General features: G+C 40.6%; 1 protein-coding gene across 15 annotated transcripts in view; it reads right to left on the bottom strand.

Annotated features, from left to right (window-relative positions):
* ABLIM1 (actin binding LIM protein 1) overlaps window positions 1–17,593 on the bottom strand; it is a 315,440-nt gene that overhangs the window by 173,716 nt on the left and 124,131 nt on the right. Inside the window, exon 1 of one of the 15 annotated variants that reach the window (XM_075072520.1) lies at window positions 16,619–16,716. The exons of the other annotated variants lie outside the window; for them this stretch is intronic. Coding sequence (XP_074928621.1) covers window positions 16,619–16,634 — 16 coding nt within the window. The 5' untranslated portion in view covers window positions 16,635–16,716. Of the gene's footprint in view, window positions 1–16,618; window positions 16,717–17,593 lie in introns of those variants that run through there. 15 annotated transcript variants of the gene reach the window in all.

Here is a 17,593-nt window from a genome sequence, read left to right as displayed (position 1 = left end):
TCTCTTTTATTCTTTTTTGTACATGCTCATAGCTTTAGAGCATAAATGTGTTGGGGAAGAAACTTTGCTATTTTGTACAGTTTATCTATCATGCAATACATAGTAAACAGAAAGAAAAAAACAGTACTAAACCTAAAGGAAATCACACATTTCAGGCAACAATTTATATCTTCAAATTCAGCTAAACTTATAACTCAGCAGCTGTCATTTGGTTAGCGAAGTTTTTCTATTTAAAACATTTAGAGAAAGCTTAGCTGCCTGAATTCCTTGACTGCAATATGAAGCTTTACCTCTTCCTCTGTGATACGTATCATCTCATCTATATCCCTAAAACGGTGATTCAATTCACATGAGTAAGCAGAACAGAGGGGAATGCCAACTAATATTCTAATTAGCAGTTACTTCTAAATAAGAACCCATAAGTACATTGCCTTGAGTGAACCTCTCCTAATCTGTAAAGCAATACTATTTTTGGAGTAGAAGAGCAGAGGTGGTTATTCTTCCAAGCAAAACTATTAAATAGTCTATTAACTTAGTTACAAGTTTTAGTAGTACAAAAGAAGAAGAAGATACAAGGTAGGAATTTCTAACAGGTTTGGATTTATTTTAAAATACAATGAGCAAAAACTTGCCTCTCTGCTTTGTATGGTGGGGAATGGGCCAGACCCTGGGCCCACTGAAGATAATAGCAAAGCTCCCATTAGTAACCCTCCACCCCACAATATCCTGCTCTATCTACTTTGTGAACACAGAGCTCCTTAATAAATTCTGTGCATACCAGAGTCCTGATCCAATGTGCAACTGAGACGAGTTGACCATATTTGGAATGAAATAAAAGGTACATCGGGCCAAAACTTGGAATCAGTATTGTATTGCCAGTTACAAGTTAACTTTATTATGTTTTGCCTTTCAGGGCCATTTAAGTAAACACAATGCTGCCATATCCAATCTGAGCTCTCTGATGGAGCTAATCACAGTGCCCATCATATTGGCATCAGCTTTGGCTTTAGTACAAAGGTTCAGCAACCAGTTGCTTCTCCTTCTCAAGGAGTCACTTGCAAGCTTTTCCTTTTGGATATCTACATTACACAGCAAAGGTTTCAGTGCCAGAGATGACTCTTTTCACATTCACCAGCAAGCATGCAACAGGGAATTAAAAGGGGGTGGGGAAAGAGTGGCGCACCATGCAGGAGAATGGTCATGAAACGACCCCTGACTGCAGGCCCGTTAAAAACAGGTTTATGACTAAAGTTCAGCTACAGTCAGAAAAATGATTATGTACAAGTTTACTGGACACTTGTAAGCTGATTTGGTGGTGAGGCCCCTGAGCAGGGTTTCATAGAGATCTCAGCTTGGCACTGAAGACTCACCTGCATCAGCAAGGACACCTCTACTCCAGAAAGGATTTGCCCTCTGGACTTTTGCTCTGGCAGGGATGGGGCCAGAGAGTTGCTCTAAAACCACAGTCAAGGCTCTGCTAATCTAGTCACCAAGAGAGGAAGGATGACCCAGTGGTTAGGACACCAGCTTAAGACTTGGGATCGGAGTTCAATTTCGTGCATGACTTTGGGAAAGTCACTTAGCCTTCCTGTGCCTCAGTCCTCCTGCTGTAAAATGGGGAGAATAGCACTGCCTCTCACAGGAGTATTGTGAGGCAGAATGCATTAAAAATTGTGAAACACTCAGAGACTAGGGTGATGGGGGCCATTTAAGTAACAGATAGTAAACATGATCGTACCCCTTCCCCCATGCATTTTTGGGGCTGCTCTTCACTAGAAAATAATGTTGTGTTAGACCTCAACCTTGAGAAGTCATGTTAATTCACATAACCTTAATGCATCAGCTCAGACAGGCTCCTCAAGGCTATGTTTGAACACTACCTTATTTTCTAGTCAGATGTGTCCTACGCATGGTGCTGGCCAGCTCAGGACAGAATTTTCAGCAGCAGGTTGTCTTGCCCTGGGCTATGCTAGTAAATGCCAGAACCACCCAGGCCTCAATCAAGTCCCTTGTTTAAAATGCCTTTGTAAACCTCTGTAGAGTTGAAAGAAAGCTATATCATGAAGGCAATTACAAGTTTGCCATTTCCCAGTACCTAGGAGCAAATCCACATCACCTAGGGTGACTAGAGAGCAAATGCAAAAAATTGGGACAGTGGGTGGGGGATAATAGGTGTCTAAGAAAGAAAAAGCTCCAGAAATCAGGACATCTGGTCACCCTAACATCACCTGCTTTAGAATAATATGCAAAATCTTATAATAAAAAAATCTGTAACCATCTCAAATAAACTTCTCTAAAACATTTTTTACCAAATTAAAAAAAAACCCACAAACAGATAAGCCATATATAAACAGAACGATTTTGTGAGATGAAAGGCAGTCACAACACAAAGCTTCCCATTTTTTTTAGCATGTACATTACTTGGGTTATAAGCTCCTTGTGGCAGCAGCCATCTTTTTGTTCTGTTTGTACAGCACCTACCACAATTCAGTTCTGGTCCAGGATTGGGGATCCTAGATGCTAATACAATACAAATAATGTGCTTATATACCACAGAGCTAATGTGAAATTAATGAAATTCAAGTACTCACTGACAGTTGAACCAGTATAACTAAAAGTGTAATTTCACAGAGAGGTAGCTAAGCCACAGCAAGTCTGTGTGCTGACACTTTTGTCTCAGTTGAAACCTAATATACCCATTTAGCTCATAATCAGTAAATTTACAGGAGCAGGCAAAACGGATACATCCAGTTTTAAATCAATATAAGATTTCACACAGGAGTTTGCACCGTTTTAACAAAATGGACTTTTAAAAACTAAATTTAGTTGAACAAGTGCAACTTGTATGCAGAGAAGCCCTAAAAGAAATGCAAGTAATACAGTGATCAAAAATGAATGTTTCTTTGAATATGTTGAATAATGTATCCTTTTCAAGCTTCACTGTGAAGCCTACATTGTACATATTGAAGCCTTAGCTGTTACAGTGCTTCCAGCTTTGCTCTCAAGTCAATCTATGCAAACAAGAAATCACCAAAAGAAATTTTCAGTGAGGTTTCTTGTTATTTTGTAGGGCAGATACAACTTTGGAATTTAAATTGTGTGCTGGAAACAGCAACAGGGCCATTTCCTTGATAAGAACCAAATTTGAAGCCAAAATTATGTGCAGAAGAACTGCCCAAGACAAAGTTAATTTAAGTTCCTGGGCTTTTTAACAAACCAAGTTAACCAAAACATTGTCCTTTAGTTTAGTACAGGATTGCACTAAGTCAATGAGTCAGAGATAGTTACATTGTCTCTCAAATAGCTCACTTAGCCCTTTGAGTGTCCATGCTATGAACACAACACATAACAGTCCTGGTACCCCCTTTACCTGGGCTCTTTTTCCCTCCCTACTCAGAAAATCAGTTACACCATTTTTAAGTGGAAACACATCAGGTCCCACAGTTCTCTGAGGAGATAAGAATCTTCCAGTGCTGCAACCACTTGGTGTTTGGAGTCTTGCTGTCACCTTGATCGCTGGGTGCATTTTCCAGCCAGCTGCTGTTATTCTTTAAGAAAACCTCATCTTAGTCATGATCTGGTAATGAAAATTTTATTGCATTTTGTATCTGTGCTACACTGGCATAAATCTGGAGTAATTCCACTGGTCTAGATTTGCAACAGAGTAACTCCGTTCAGAATCCAGCCCGTCGGAAGTAATATTAAAGTCTGCTCTATGAGAGAGACCTAATTTGAAAAGAAGGAGCAATGCCCACCTCCCAACACACTATTCCAAAGACCGAGACCAATAACTTCCAGTTGGCTAAAGCACGTTCCTTAGGGTGACCATATGTTTTGGTCAGGACAGTCCCTTTTTCAAGCTCTGTCCTGGCCATCTCAACTTTTTTGGCAAAAGTAGGCATTTGTCCTGTTTGATCTTGCCAACTGATGGGGAGGGGAAGAGAAAGGGTTCCAGCATGCGAGGGGCAGGCAAGGTTCAAGTGACCAGCAACTGCCTCGAGCAGGGATGGGGGGGCTTGGGCAAGTGGCCAGGCCAGCCCCACGGGGTATCCCATTTTTCCTTTGGGAAATATGGTCACCCTAACGTTCCTAAAATAAAGGGACATTTGCTGCGGGAGTTTTAAATCTGTAATGTCACTGCTGCCTTCTGAAAAGCAGCTCCTGGGACAAAATGGATAATGACCATTATGCATATCACTGTCTTAGCAAGGACAGAGCCACCGTTTAGCCCACTCTTCCCCCAACTGGAAATTACAGTCATTACCTGAAAAGTAACATTTTTAGGATAAAAAAAACCCAACTCACAACTCCTTAAAAACAAAAACGACAGCTACTCTTGATGATGGTATTTCTGTGCCTGAACCTTGCTCCTAACGCAAGACTGTTTTGGAAACCAAAGAACCACACTGATAAATGCTGACTCAACTGCAGGTTCTGCTGGCAGAGCTCCATACCTCTGCTGCAAACCACAGAAGAGCTTGGCTCTTTACCACAAATCGGAGAGAAGCTTCCGGGAAATGTCTCACTAGGAAGATTCTCTAAAGGTGAGGTTACAGCAAACACACTGGACCCAATACTGCTCCCCACTGAAATCAATGGCAAACTTCCCATTGAATGGGAGCAGGATCTGGACCGCTGTGCTTTAGATAGTATTGACTTTTGTCTGTGCCTCAGTAGCACTTGGTCATTTTCCAGATTCAGACATATTTGTACATTGGCAGTCTCAGCCTGGCAGGCAGGCAACAGGAAACTCTTCCAGACTGCAAGGCAGGGTGGATTGATTTAAATCATGATTTAAATCACCTAAAGGAAAGCCTCGATTTTAATCAATATTTGTATTTGTAGTTCAATTATTTTCCTAAAAAAAAGGTACATTCTCATTGGTTGATAACACCAATGCTAAAACATGATTTACAACTAAAAAGCACCTTCACACTAGATCTAGAACATGTGCTACATAGGAGGTATAACTAAACTATAACTACATACATTTATTGAAGCAATTATATAGCTTAATATATAATTTTATCAACTGGACATTTTTAGTAGATTAGAAAATGGTGACCGATATATGGCTTATTTGCTAAATATTAATTTTGTTCATGATTTGTGTCAAGCTGCAGTAGGGTGGTAACTAGAATTTAAACACAAGATAGCATATAAATGTATTTTTATTAAACAGAACAAGCCCTTAATACAGTACATGACCTATTGTGCCATTTTTATAAAATGTGACTTCAAAAGTTAGAATCAGAGGAAAGACTCTCTTTATATAGGAAAAAAGCCTTTAACTCAACATCAAGTAATCATCACCTGTGTCCACTCCCAATTTCTGGCAATCATTTAGCATGTGACAAGCTAGAGAATAAGATGAGTCATTTGAGTTACGCATCTAGACATGGAAGGCACAAGTCATGTCTATTCTACCCTAGTCCTGTAAAAGGAAATTTGAAACTTGTCAACTCCTTAGCAAAACAGGGTTGGGAATAATCGATCAACTGTTTAGCAAAACAGGACTTGAGAATAACTGGCACTTTTTCTCATTAATGCCATAACACACGTTCTGTCAGTCTCAGTTTTCCTGATACAATTAATGAAGTGCAACTAAGTTATCTATTCTCAAGGCTTCTATCAACAGCTACAGAGGTGAATCGTGGGCATGATCACAGCATACACACTAATTGATCTGTTTTGACTCTCTCTCTCTCTCCCACTGCAGAGACCATACAGCTGAGATACTTCTGCCCATTACCTAAAGAGTAAACAGTACATTGCATGTCAGCACATCTCCTCCACCCTAGAGATGGATTTGTTCTTAATTAATTCATCTGTACTGTAGTCTAAAGAACACACTTTCTAAAGGAAAAACAAGGCCTTGAAGATAATGAGAAGGAGTAGATAGCTAGAATGATAGGTTGGGATATTTTATAAAGGAAATAAAGAAAAAGAAAAGAACATTGATAAAAGCTATCCACATCTGTCTGTCTACCAAAATGTTAATTTATATGAAAAAGTTGGATGAAAAGACTTCTGTATACTTCTCAGTTATTTTGAAAAGTCTAGGATTAAATACACTTTTAAAAAAAATCAGTCAGTAATTGTGTGCGCGTGTGCATATATGCACATCACAAGGATAAAACTGGGCTTTGCTGTAATTTTAAATATAGAGTAAAGCAAACGTAGAATAAACCGAAAAGATTCTGGTGTTAATTACTATCAAATGTAAAAAAAGGCTTACATCAAATACACCAGCAATAGTAAAAAGTCAAGGGGGGATAAATAATTTTACCAAGATATATTAGCCAAAGATTAAATACTGCTTGAATCTTAAAATATGGGAAAAGATGTGCTAATTTTCAATCTGACCACTTTGTATGCCAACACCCATCCCCCACTCTTTCTTCCCTCTTTTGTCTTTTAAGGCCTTTATGCTGCAAACACCACCACATGCAACAGCTTGTGGAATGAGGGTCTTAGGCCTCAGCCTGAAGAGACTTTTGCACATGCTAAATTTTAAGCATTTGAGTCCTTCCAGTGAAGTCAGTTATTTGATACCAGCACTCATTTGATCCCAGTTTAAACCCCATTATATAATGTATATGAAAATGTGTCATATGTGCCTGCAGTGACTGGCGTAATTTGTTTGACAAATTCAATTCAATGGTGTTTTTGATAAATGATTTGCAAAAGATTAAGAAAATTAGGTATATTCAGTATAGGGGCGTTTTTTCATCTGGCCATACAGGGGTTACAGGCCAGATTCCGATCTCACTTATACTGGTATAAATCTGAACTAGCTCTATTGAACATCCTAGCCGTTAGTGGGGGATTGTCAAAACTATCTGAGTAGTGACCTAGAAATACAAGTTCTATTGACTTTCAGTGGGTCAAGGCATTTGGCATTTATGATAATTCTACCTCTAAGTCTTATTGACATTAATACAGGTAGTTCCCCACGTTTTAAGATGCAAATACACTACTCAGTTTTAGATCTGCAGTGTAATATACTTATGCAATCTATCATAACATACAGCTTAAGACTATGGTCCAGATCCTGTGCTGGTATAAATTCAGATTTACACCAGCTGAGGATGTGGCTCCCTATTGAAAACTTTCTAGTTCACGGAGGCTCTGTCTACACTACACACCACTCATGGCTGCATATAGCATACATGGAGCTACACACCACACAGTGAAAAAGCACACTGCGGTGTGTAGCTATAGTGTCAGTGAAAGCAGGACCGGCGCTAGGGTTTCTCGCGCCCTAGGCCATTTTGCCACCCCCTGCGCTGATCTCGCAGCTCAGGTGGAGCTGCCGCAGTCATTCCTGCGGAGGGTCTGTTGGTCCGTGGCTCTGGTGGAGCTGCCGCAAGCATGCCTGCGGGCGGTCCACCGGAGCTGCGTGAGCAGCCGACTGTCCGCAGCTCCACCAGAGACGCAGACCAACGGACCCTCCGCAGGCATGCCTGCAGCAGGTCAACTGGAGCCGCCTGCCGCCCCCTCGGCAAAATGCCACCCCCCGAATAATCCTGGTGCCCTAGGCGATCGCCTAAATGGTAGCGCAGGCCCTGAGTGAAAGGCTCTGGCAGGGTGCAGCAGTGGAGAAAGGCTCGGCCTGCTGCCTCCCCCACTGCCGCAGCCTCTTCCATGGAGAGGAAATGCTCCAGGAGCAGGAAGTCTGGCAGAGTCTCTCTCTGCGGAGGGGAAGGGCTTCAGCAGCAAGGAGTTGGCAGCCTTTTTCTGCTGCCTCCCTGATGCTGGAGCCTTTCCCTGAGGCAGGGAAGGGATCCACAGTGAGGAGCTGCCCACTGCCAGAGCATTTCCCCACTGGGAGAGTTTTTTCCTGCAGAGAAGAAAGACTCCAGCAGTAGGACACTACATTGGTACATGTGTATTAACTCCTCTTGCCTAAATTATGCCTCACCATCTACGCTGCTGTTTACACCCGTGCCAGAGGGGCTATGTGGGTATGTACTCTATTCACTGTTGAAAGGAACATGCAATGTAGATGTACCTTGAAATGATGATAGCCCTGAGCTTTATTTCATTAATGATGTAATTTCACTGTTGTTGGCCACACATTCTTAGTTGTAAGACAGATGCCTTAGGTGTCTCCTAAGAAAACGTCTAACCTGGTGACCAAATAGTGCATTCTGCAGTGTGGCTTGTCTTGTAAATACAGAGATTTCAGACAATTACAGTGTTTATACTTAACATGTTAGTCAATGCTGGAGAAAAACCAAGAATCTTTTCCATAAAACAGCTAGCAAACTAATGAACTACACAGTTAATGCATTACGTTCATATGTAGTGTCTGAACCCGAATCAATGAAAAGCTAAAGGCAGTTATTTTTTTTAAACCACTATCACTAATACAAAAGCACTGATCTTACTGAAAGTATGTTGCAAGCCAAGGCTTGCTTCGAAACAGATGATATCGACTCAAATGTTGACTAAACTGAGCCAATGTTTGAATGAAAAAGCTCAATTTCTAGTAGACTTGTTACAAGATAAACAGTTATTGAACCATAGGGCAGGAGCATAAACTGGAGTCAGTGTGATGCTATGTCTCAACATTATGACATGGTGGGACTTGGTAGTTTTCACTGAACTCTTCGTGACACAAACTGGGTGAAAAGCTAGAATGTGAATCCAGACTGTGTAGTACTAATGCAATAAAAGCCTGTCTTAGCACCCTTAAATTCTCCTTTGTCTTCCTCTCAATAAACACAATTCTCTGCCTACAGCTGACTTATAAAAAGACAGTGTTTAGAAGCCATCAATCCCATTGTCGGAGGGATAGCTCAGTGGTTTGAGTATTGGCCTACTAAACCCAGGCTTGAGAGCTCAATCCTTGAGGGGGCCACTTAGGAAACTGGGATAAAAATCTGTCTGGGGATTGGTCCTGCTTTGAGGAGGGGGTTGGACGAGATGACCTCCTGAGGTCCTTCCAATCCTGATATTCTAGGATTCATTCTTCAAGACCTTTATTTGTTAAAGCTAGGATACATGTATGCCTCACAACTAACACCCAAACAGCTATAGCAGCTAGCAAACAAAAAAAAAAAATGTAGATAGGTTCTGAGTATCACTAGATAAAAATCCTTTAAAAGTTTGCTACCCAGAAAGACCCACTCATCTAAATAAAAACATAAGACAAAGCGATCAAAAAGTAAACAGCTCCAACCAACATTCTGACTGACAGTCACATAAACATCTAATGTCCATACATAAATATTATCCAAAGTGATGAACAATTTCTCCATCTGTCTTTTTATTCGTTTGAAATCTTGAGTGGATACACAAAAGCAAGAATGTTGAAAGTGTGGATGTTAGCGGAAAATGCTATTGTTTTCCTGAAAAGAATGAAAATTCTAACCTTCCAATGAAAGAGGTGAGCACTCAGATGTAAAACAAAACAGAGAAACAAGCCATGGCTTCTTAGCCACATCAACAATAACTGTATCCGCATTTAGTTTCTTGTCTTCAAAGGCAGCAAATTTAAATTACAGTTTAATCATTTAAACTTTTCTTTTTAAGCTTCCAAAATAGCTATGAAAGAATTTCAGAGATTGAAATGTACATAAAAAGGTACTTAAAGTTTTTTTGTTTCATCCTTTTAAGCACGTGAAATTTCTGAGGTGAACATTTCCTTAGCCCAATGGCCTTCCAGCTGTGTTACAAGACACGAGCAGTAATTCTTCCACTCTACTCCATGCTGATAAAGCCTCAGCTGGAGTATTGTGTCCAGTTCTGGGCACCACATTTCAGGAAAGATGTTGACAAACTGGAGAAAAATCCAGAAAAGAGCAACAAAACTTATTAAAGGTCTAGAAAACATGACCTGTGAAGAAAGATTGAAAAAAGTGGGTTTCTTTACGTCTGGAGAAGAGAATACTGAGGGGGCATAACCTTTTATGAACTTGAAAATTGTTACAAGGGGGAAGGAGAAAAATTTGTCTTATTAACCTCTGAGAATAGGACAAGAAATGGGCTTAAATTGCAGCAAGGGAGGTTTAGCTTGAACATTAAGGTAGTTAAGCATTGGAATAAACTGCTGGGTGGAGGGTGGGAGAGGGAATCTCCAGCACTGGAGGTTTTTAAGAACAGGTTAGACAAACACCTATCAGGGATGGTCTAGTTATTACATAGTCCTGTCTTGAATGCAGGGGACTGGACTAGATGACCAAGTGAAGTCTCTTCCAGTCCTACCCTGCTATGGTTCTATGATAACAAAACAAAAAAAAAAAAAACAAAAAAAGACACTATAGAGTAATGTAACAACATATGCCCCCACGGGGCTACTGCCCCTAACAGCCATCTCCTGTGCAAAACTGATGAGGATATACACTTACTCCACAGGCCCTTCCATATAAACGGCCCTTCCTGAAACACGGATCTTTTGCACATTTGCAAAGTAGAATATTATTTCCGCAATAAATGTCACCAAACTCCAAAGAGCACATTCATTTTTAGGGAGATGTTTTAAATACACAAATGCCAAGAAAATACTGATGACTGCGGAGAAAGCATTGGAAATGACCTTGTACAAAAGCGTGGCACACCATGGCGTGGCGGGGCAGGGCGGAGAAAATACACCAGCTTCTGCTTCTCTAATGCACAAATTGTGCTGTCATATCAACTTTTGTTTTGTGGTTCTTCAGTAATAATAAATAAATAGTTATAGAGCTCTAATGCTTTATCTATACTAGGAACAATTTCAAAAATTGGCATTATTTGTAATATAATGAACCCTATCTGAAGCAGAAGAGAGAGATTTGAACACTGGACCTGCAGAGCTAAGTGCAGAACCTGCTTCTGCTTGAGCTAATGGCGTAAGTGCCCTAGCTGGTATGAGTTACAAACAAAATAAACCTCTGCTGTGAACCAGGCTCTAGGTTCAGACAGCAACTCACAGAATCCCTAGAGTGGGTTACTATAATATTAGTGATGCTGAACTGAAGCAAGTGGCACAGGGAACATCAACACAGCCAGCCAGTTGTCCATGCTGTTTTCACCACCATGGCAATTAGACTGCCACCCACTATTGTACAATGAAGATTTATACCCAGAAAAATAAATTTTAAAAAAGCATCTCATTTATAAATGGTTGGTGTTATATAGTTTGAGCTCAACTCCCTAGCCTTTTGCAAGTCACTTACTTCCCTGCCTTGCTTTTCCCCTTCTGTACAACAGGGACAGTAATATAGGATGTGAATCACTGGGATGGCGGGAGGAATAAACTGTTCCTGTTTATAGCCCTGTACGATTAGTGCTATACAAGTGCCACCTACTGTTTGTATCATCTCCATCAGTTACGCAAGGATACAGCTAACGTTCTACATCTGTGTAACAGTGAGGGCAGGCAGTAGCAAAACATACAGCTACACAACAGGCCCACAGCAAAAATCACACACTCCCAATACAGGAAAGCACTCAAGGATGTGCTTAATTTTAAGGCCCACTGAGGTCAATGAGACTTACAGACATGCTGTTTTGAACAGAAATGGGCATATGCATGTGCTTACCTCAACTAGGCACAAAATAAGCAGGGGAGATTCCCAGGATCAGTGAATGGGTAAGGACTAATCATACTTAACGGGATACTGACGTGGTCAGTGTAGTGTTTTACAGATAGACAACAGCCTTTTATATTAATTATAGCAAAGGGATTCTATATAGCTTGCTACTGACCACAGACAAAACCTGTCTCCTCCAGGGGAACTAAACACAGCCAGTGCCATTCAGCGTCATACTACAGACCCTCCCTCTTCTGATTGCACTGATCCTAAAAACGACTGACTATCCTAGGCTTGGCAGATCTAAAGATGGTCCTAAATACGTTCTCAGAGACCTTAGCTACCCTCAGGAAAGTATTTCTTAGCAGTAGTTTTATTTTGTATTAATTATAGATTTTAAACAAATAAAAAGAAATTCACCTCCCTAAAACTTTAAACTTTTAAGAAGTGCCAAGGGACGTATAAAGCCCTTTTATTTTTTTTCCAAATGTCATCTAAGAAATCCAACTAACGTGAGGAGAGGACAGATTACTGTACCTAAACTCATGAATGTAGGTGTCTCAAATTCAGTTACTGAAACCATTATGTCATCCCCTCCAATTTAGTCCAAACACATACAACTCCAAATTTCTTGATGTAAATGGCTGTTTCCCTACATCTCTCCACAGCTTCTGCTCAAGCTCCCTTTAACATGGAGCTGGCATGTGAGAGAATGCCTGGAATTCCGCTACAGAAAACATAGGAATCCATCAAACATGTCAGGATTGTGCAAAGCCTGTTGCCTCATTCTCAAGATGGTAATATTCAACCTAGAGTGTGAAATCAGTCCTAGGAAAAAAATGTTTAAGAAAACACATAATGCTGTCCAGAGTTGAAATTTTAAATTGAATATTTTAAAATGATTAAGCCACAAAGGGAGAGAAAGAGACAGACAGAACAACCTTAATTCTTTTACTTTGCTTTTACCTGTTACTAAGCTATTACGGCATTTGAAGTGATGTCTGTTACGTTAGGGTATAGTTGGTATTATAAGTGGTGGTGATATCTCTTTGCTCACACACACACACGCAGAGTAATTCTCTGCCCCAAAGAAAATCTTATTAGACAAAACAGACAAAAGTGTTCTCCTCCTCCTTTGGATATTATCCAGTTGAGTCACTGAAGCCAGACAGACAGATTAAGCGACTTCCCCCAAGATCAGGAAATGTATCAAAGAGCCAGACACTGAATTCTCATCTCTCATTATTAATATATGTGCTGCCAACTACATTAGCCACAAGACCACCTTTTCACATCTATTATTTTCACATATTTATAAAGTGTGCCTATTGAGACCTGAATGAGCAGATACAGCAATTTAAAAAAAACCAAAAACCCACAGATTAAAACAGGCCTAAATCTGACACAGTATAAACCAGAAGTGGAAAAGAAAACATAGCTCCTCAAACCTTAACCAAATCGGGGTCTGTCAGATCAACCAGGGATGCAAGCTCCAGAGTCAAGAGACTACACTGAGACCATCCACCCACCATTCTACAAAACATCCAAGTACTGAACTGTCAGTGACAACACCCTGGTTGGAATCAGCTGTTTGGGTGAAGAAAGAGGACCAAGCTCATCTCCCAGAGGCAGGTCCCATATCCATAACTCAAAACCAACATCTCTATTGTGATTGTGTTCTTTGAGTATATCTATTAATCTTAACAAAGAGAAGGTTCAGGGGTGACTTGATTACAGTCTGTAAGTATCTATGTGGGAAGCAAATATTTAATAATGGTCTCTTCAATGCAGCAGAGAAAGGTAGAACATGGTCCAACTGATGGAAGTTGAAGGTAGACAAATTCAGACTGGAAAGAGGGTGTACATTTTTAACAATGAGGGTAATCAATCACTGGAACAATTTACCCAGGATGGATTCTGCATCAGTGACAATTTTTAAATCAAGATTGGTTGTTTTCCTAAAAGATCTGCTCTGGGGATTATTTGGGGGAAGGTCTATGGCCTGTGTTACACAGGAGGTCATATAAGATGATAATCATTGTCTCTTCTGGCCTTATGAATTACACCTGGAAAGTCTCTGGAGCACAGGTATAAAATGTGCTTGTAGACTAGGAAGCTATTTGTATTATTTTTTCTTAATACCATATGCAACTCATTTTACTGTTTGATATTATATTGCCTGACTGCATGAAATTAAATTGAAGGAAGCTGATGGGGAAAAACAGGAAACTATAACAAGATAGAACCAGAGCGAATACCACAGTTCCTTGAGAAACAATGGGGGAGTTATTAATTGGGAAATGGTTCAGCCTGCATAGCAAAACTTATTCTTCCCAGATCAGGGCCTAGGAACAAAGGAACACACTAAACCATTAAAAACTCTGCCTAGATAGGAGGGAGAAGGTGGTCAGCAAGCAGCAGCAGATGGAGATGAATTTCTGAGAGGTACACAGAGAATGCTGCAGGGACTGTCTCTCCCGGACAGGAATAGGGATGACTGGGCTGAGTGGAACATACCCAAAACTTGCAAGGAAAGAATAAAATGTAGGTAAGACCTGAATATAGGCATTTTGTTGTTTTATCCCTTCTCTGCTTGTTATGGAGTCGTGGGTGAATAAATATTTTGTTTTGAAGAAGCTGTTTTTGAGTTACTGTAAATCAGTTGCTGGTCACAGGTACCTGGAGGAAAATGGGTAACAGGCACCAAACAACTGGGCTTATCTTCTTATCGTGGTTGGTAAACTAGAGGGCTGCAGCCTGGAGACCCAGTCTAAGAGTGCTAGGCCCTCATGATTACACTCAGAGTGGTGAAGGTAGCAAAACCTGTCACCAGAGAGGTGCACTCAAGTGGGACTAAATGGACAGGTTGTTCTGCAACCTTGACATTGCTCCATGCAAGGAAAAAACTGTTAAGTGACCAGGAAGATGCTTTCCATGCACAAGCTGAAGTTTGAGTGGCCTTCAAGAGTAATCTCATCTTTGCTCTAATTGGAGCTAGGCCATTTTAACCAAATGAGGATCTTGGCCTCAAGCTCAAAATTCAGTCTCAAACCTCAACATCGTAGTACTTTCTCTAGTCTTATAGGCCAGCTCCTAGCTAGAAAATACATTACCAAACTGCATTCAAAACTAATACACTAGTTATACTCCTTAGTAGGGATTTTAAGTTGCAGCGTGACAGGCGGATAGTCTGAAAAGCAAATACTGACTGAGAAGCATATGCAAGTTGTTTATCAATTACTGAATACCGTGAGGGCAAGTTGTTCTTGAATAAAATAGCGTAACAATGTGTCAAGTACACCAGATCAAAGGAAGCAGACAGGTGCACATTCAGAGGAAGGAAAATGTAATGTCAGTCAATCATAATTCCGCCAGCGTCATTTGGTGACTGAAGAATAGCAGCCTGGACTCAATGTTTTTCTACGCACATATCTGAGTTGACCAGACACACACTGAAATCATTCTACACTATGAACATAATGAAGCATGCTAATTTGATATAAACCGTTACTAACTGGTTTCCACTTCAGTGAATTGGGACTGCATTTTTCTAGCTGAAACCAGCTTCTCCAGTTCCTGGCCAGCATGTATATGAACCACCATGAGTTGACAGGCAGAATTTTAGGCATATTAAAGAGAGGATGAGTCATCCAGAAGCTGGAAGAGAGGGTACCTCCTGCACTACACTAGCATGTCATCTCACAAGCAACACTACAGAGTGACATTTGAATTAGCTCCCAAGTAGCTGCATCCTGATGTCCTGGTCCTGGATGAAGTGGGGGAAGGAGTTGTGGGAGTATCTGTCTGAAATAGTAAGGCAGAAAAATAATGAGGAAAAAAAAATGTGGAAAGGTACTAAGGGCTACTGACTGTTTGCAATCTGTAACAGTGAGGTATCAGTGGTAGCTGTTCATATGGACTCAGGAGAAAGCATTTAGCCCTTGTTTTGGTCTAAAACTCAAACTGAATGCATGTTAGGTATTTAAAAATAGCACTAACAGGATTGATAAATTCTAAAGTCTCTTTATTTCCCCCCCAAATAGACTATGGGACATTTTCAACATAATGCCCAACACTGCATTCTCCTCTTATTCTCCACTTTTTTCATACAACTTTAAGGGTTGGTCATTTATACAGCACCTTCCAGGGCATCAAGTTGTATTTACGCAGCCCCAAAAAATGCAAACACGTCTAGGTTGGAGAGTCCAGTTACCTGGGAATCAGTGGATGGAGACAGGAAATTTTAGCCATCTACTGAATTAGCAGCCTAGTTTGACACTTATACTCCTTTCCTACATTACATTATGCCCAGCCTGCTTTTTACTGAGATTTATAAGCAGAGAGAAATTACATAGATTCTCTTTGTGGTATGCAGAGACTGCCTTTAGGCCTTGTCCTACTGCCTATGAATCCACCTATTAAAATATTAAGTTTCAAAATTAGCTTCAATCCATGAGTCATATCTGAGTTTAGATTATATTTCATATCATTGTAATGCAGCTAGAGAGACAGCCCTGTGTTACTGAAATGAACCACTCCTTGGCCAACCCCCTGATTTCTCCTACTCCAAGTCTGTCTTTTGCTTAAGCAGCAGCTTTAAAGGGGTGATTTAAGATAATTAAATTACAATTATCAGTTACAACATGCAGAGTCCAGACAATAACAAAAAAAACCACCTTTTACAAAACAGCCCATTTTTATATAAAAACATACTACGAAGACGTTCTCCATGTCCAGGACTTGCTGGCTATGATGATATTCCATTTACAGTTTTAATGGAACTCATTTGGTGGCAAAAAGACTAGGAATTACGTAAAACACAATAAAACAGTAGACAGAAAATGCAAGTCAGGTAACATTTACAAACAAACATTTACCAAGAAAAAAAACAAACAAACTTGAAATGAGGTGCACACCAAACCCTACTGTAGGGGAAATAGATGTAAAAATACTTAATGCAGCTCACTGCAGTTATTGGCATGAGGATATAAAGGGGCGGGGGGGGGGAAAACAGACAATATCAACAACCACTCTAACTCTACACTGCAAGGTTTACATCTTAGACGATCATGGCTGACATATCAATACATGTAAATTACCTTTTTCTTTCACCATGGCAAATGAGTCCTCTTTGTTGCAGAGACAGCAAGGATTAACCGAAGTAATTTACACACATACACACACACTTTCTTTCCAGCAATGTTTGGCTGGAATAGGGGGAGGAGGGCAGGAGGCAGCTTATTTCAGAGGCGTCTTTTCCTTGGGTCAGATTTTCCACAAAATCTAATAGTCTGATTGCTTGCCACTGTCTCTTCTTGTGCCTCCTATCTCCTCACTCTCTCCCTCTCTGTCCCTTTTTCTGTTACTAGTGTCAGTTCATTCCCTGCGTGTGGACTCTGCCCCTTGTGCTGAAACAACCTGCTGCAGCTGCTGCGTAACACAAAAAATTCCACCGTCCCTAATCTCTAATCACTGACACCACCTTCCACTTCGCCTTGCCAAGCAGTATAGCACTGGCAAAACAGTTATCCCCCAAGTGACAGAGAACAAATTGCAAGTGAGGAGCACTGAGGAATGCCTGGGGAACTGTTTAAATTGCAGAATTGCTTATTTTTCATTTGAACCAAACTGAGCCTGACTAGAATGCAAGATGAATTCAGGACAAGCGCTGATTATTTATATTATTTTAGTATCTAGGAGCCGTAGTCATGGACCAGGACCCCACTGTGCTAGGTACTGTATAAACAGATTTTAAGAAGTCATGAAGATCTTAAAATCTACATACAAGAACAGAGACAACAGATGGACACCGACAGACAGGAAAGTACAAAGAAACAATAAAACAATATTGGTCAGCATGACAGGCGTGGTCTCAGCATACCAACACAAGAAAATAAGAACGGCCGTACCGAGTCAGACCAAAGGTCCATCTAGCCCAGTATCTGTCTACCGACAGTGGCCAATGCCAGGTGCCCCAGAGGGAGTGAAGCTAACAGGCAATGATCAAGTGATCTCTCTCCTGCCATCCATCTCCATCCTCTGATGAACAGAGGCTAGGGACACCATTCTTTACC

Source organism: Chelonoidis abingdonii, chromosome 15 (genome assembly GCF_003597395.2).
Source record: "Chelonoidis abingdonii isolate Lonesome George chromosome 15, CheloAbing_2.0, whole genome shotgun sequence".
In the NCBI taxonomy this organism is placed as follows: domain Eukaryota; kingdom Metazoa; phylum Chordata; order Testudines; family Testudinidae; genus Chelonoidis; species Chelonoidis abingdonii.
Note: the sequence above shows the minus strand (reverse complement) of the source record. Positions and strands in the feature narration are given on the sequence as shown.